This window comes from Drosophila novamexicana, unplaced genomic scaffold (assembly GCF_003285875.2).
Source record: "Drosophila novamexicana strain 15010-1031.04,08,12 unplaced genomic scaffold, DnovRS2.1 tig00000974-arrow-arrow-pilon, whole genome shotgun sequence".
NCBI lineage: Eukaryota > Metazoa > Arthropoda > Insecta > Diptera > Drosophilidae > Drosophila > Drosophila novamexicana.
Genome location: NW_020824834.1, coordinates 1,087,288 through 1,089,943, shown reverse-complemented (window position 1 = coordinate 1,089,943; position 2,656 = coordinate 1,087,288). Strand labels below are relative to the sequence as shown.

At 46.0% G+C, this 2,656-nt stretch overlaps 1 protein-coding gene across 1 annotated transcript; it reads left to right on the top strand.

The window, feature by feature from the left end:
• The first annotated feature begins 429 nt into the window (after window positions 1-429).
• On the top strand, window positions 430-2,428 carry LOC115765543 (luciferin 4-monooxygenase-like). Its single transcript, XM_030709168.1, has 3 exons — window positions 430-805; window positions 861-1,372; window positions 1,441-2,428. Exons 1-3 carry the CDS (start codon window positions 662-664, stop codon window positions 2,402-2,404), a joined length of 1,620 nt encoding a protein of 539 aa, XP_030565028.1. The 5' UTR covers window positions 430-661; the 3' UTR covers window positions 2,405-2,428.
• Window positions 2,429-2,656: the final 228 nt, after the last annotated feature.

Genomic DNA, 2,656 nt, shown 5'->3' with positions numbered 1-2,656 from the left:
AATAGGTAGTTGCCAGGCCTAGGGATATGGAGCATAGTAGAGTTTCTCAGTTCTTGACTTAGGTCCAAGAATAAGTATTTCCTAATAAAAATAAGAACATATTCCCTAAGTCTCAAGTGCACATTTGTATATATCTATATATATTTATATACCAAAACAAAAACGGAATAAAGATTTTTGTTTTATTTGTAAATACCAGTTAAATAGATAAGAAACGTACTAATATTTATAGAATTATCATAAACCATTTCCGTGTCCCCCAAAATAGAGGAAGTCTAGTGCAAATTTTACTCAAAGTACTCGCAAGTTCTTGTCTAAGGTCCAAAACGTCAGATTTTCGTTTTCCTTATCGAAACGCCGTTCTAGACAATGGCGCGATTTGGCTAACACTTTGGGCTGTTTCCTGTGGGATGATTTGATAAGAACAGTTTTTGTATGTGAATCCGTTGTGGACTTTAAGCCTTGCGTTAATTAAAAAAAAATATGACGATGCGTAGGCCAGATTATTGAAATATTTTGATTAAGCTCACGTAACCTCCGGTCGCAGCTGATAGCCAAACCCCCCCATTTTCTATCTTGAACGTGGAGCGCCATTCATATAAAACCCACCGAAAAACTGTGATTCTTCAGCATTCGCTTAAGTCAATTGGTAGTCAACAGTATGCCTTTCAAGCCAGAGATCAGCTACGAGCCGGACCTAAAGGTTTGGACTGGCAAGTATGAGGCGCCCTACTTCTCGCCCGATCTGTCCGTGGGCGAGATCACATTCAACGAGATGAGGCGTCATCCACAGCTGATTGCTCAGGTAAGTTTCTGTATTCTCGACTTAACTGGTTTTTTAAAATCTGCTTGTATTTTAGATCTCGGTTTCGGAAAACACGACGCTGACCCGTGAGGAGCTCTTCCTGAATTCCCAGCGCATCGCCAGCTACATGCGCAACCTGGATCTGCATCAGTCGGATGTTGTGGGCATTATAGCCAGGAATACGACGCATATATCCGCCGTCGTCTACGCCTGTATCTTCAATGGCATCGCCTTCCACTCGCTCAACGTTAACTATGTGCAGGGCACCATTGAGAAGCTTTTCGCTATAACCGAGCCCAAGCTCATCTTTTGCGATGGCGATGAATACGAGAAGGTCAAGACCGCCACGGCCAAGTTGAACGTGAAGCTGATTACCATGCGCAACCACAAGCCGGGCTCCATTAGCATTCAGGATTTGTTGGCCACGCCCATTGAGAAGGACTTTGCACCTGTTCGCCTGGAGCGCGGCAACGATCAGACTATGGCCATTCTCTGCTCTTCGGGCACCACGGGCGTGCCCAAGGCTGTGCCCAATTCGAGCACCCACAAGTTCTTCACGACCACTAAGTAAGAAAGGGAATCTTAAGCTACCACTGGCATTCATTCTCACCGATTCCCAATTTGTCGCCCTATAGCTATTTGACCTCCGCGGACGTACAATACTGTCACAGCACCTTGGACTGGGTCACGGGCCTGACTACAACCATAGCCAGTGGAGTGCACAGCACGTTGCGCATCATTAATGCCGAGATGTTTGACGGTTCACTCCTGCTGAAACAGATCGAGAAGTATAAGATCACCTGGCTGCTGATCGCGCCCTCCCACTTGGCCGTGCTGGCCAATTGTCCCGAGTTTGAGAAGACCAAGATAGACAGTCTGAAGCACCTGCTGTATGGTGGCATGTGCTGCTCTCTGGAGGTGCAGGAACGCTTCCGCAAACGTGTCAATCCCGGCGTATTGCAATTCGCCTTTGGCTTCACGGAGCTCGGCTCTTCGAATGGCACCCTAAACAAGCATTACGACGAGAAGCCCAATTCGGCGGGTCGCGTGCTGCCGGGCAACAAACTGAAGATCGTCAACGATCAGGGTGAGGCACTAGAGCCGAATGAAGTTGGCGAAGTGTGTTTCCATGCGTGCCAGTACTGGGACGGATACTACAAGAATCCCGAGGAGTCGCGAATTGTGCGCGACAAGGAGGGCTGGTTCCATACCGGTGACACCGGCTACGTGGACAGCGATGGCTTCCTGTATATATCTGGCCGCAAAAAGGACATGCTCAAGTTCCAGAACATCATGTACTACCCCAGCGAAATTGAGGATGTCATCACCAACATGCCCGGCGTCGCCGAGGTCTGTGTCTTTGGCATATACAGCGATACCAATATGTACGATGCGGCCGCCTCGGTTGTGCCCAAGCGTGGTGTTCAAATAACTGCCGAGGATGTTATCAAGTATGTGCGGGATAATGTGGAGGCCAATTATCTGCAGTTACATGGCGGTTGCCTTATTGTCACCGATATCAAGCGCAGTCCCAATGGCAAAACGAATCGAGAGGCCACCAAGGTGCACTTTCTGCAGCAGCTGAATAAGAGTAAATAATTTCTTTGAATATTTTCCTAACACCCCATTATTGTTCAGCTACTTTAAAAATATAAAATAATCTATTAAATATTAGTTATCACTCCAAGTTTCTGATCTTTGTTTATATATATATTTCTCAAGTATATTAAGAGTCATCAAGTACTTTCCCACTTTCTTGATAATTGTTGTTGCTAAGGTCTAATAAGAGCTAATGGGTAATTGAGGTATGCTAAATGCAGATCAGGTTTATTTCAATCAATTACTTTCCTG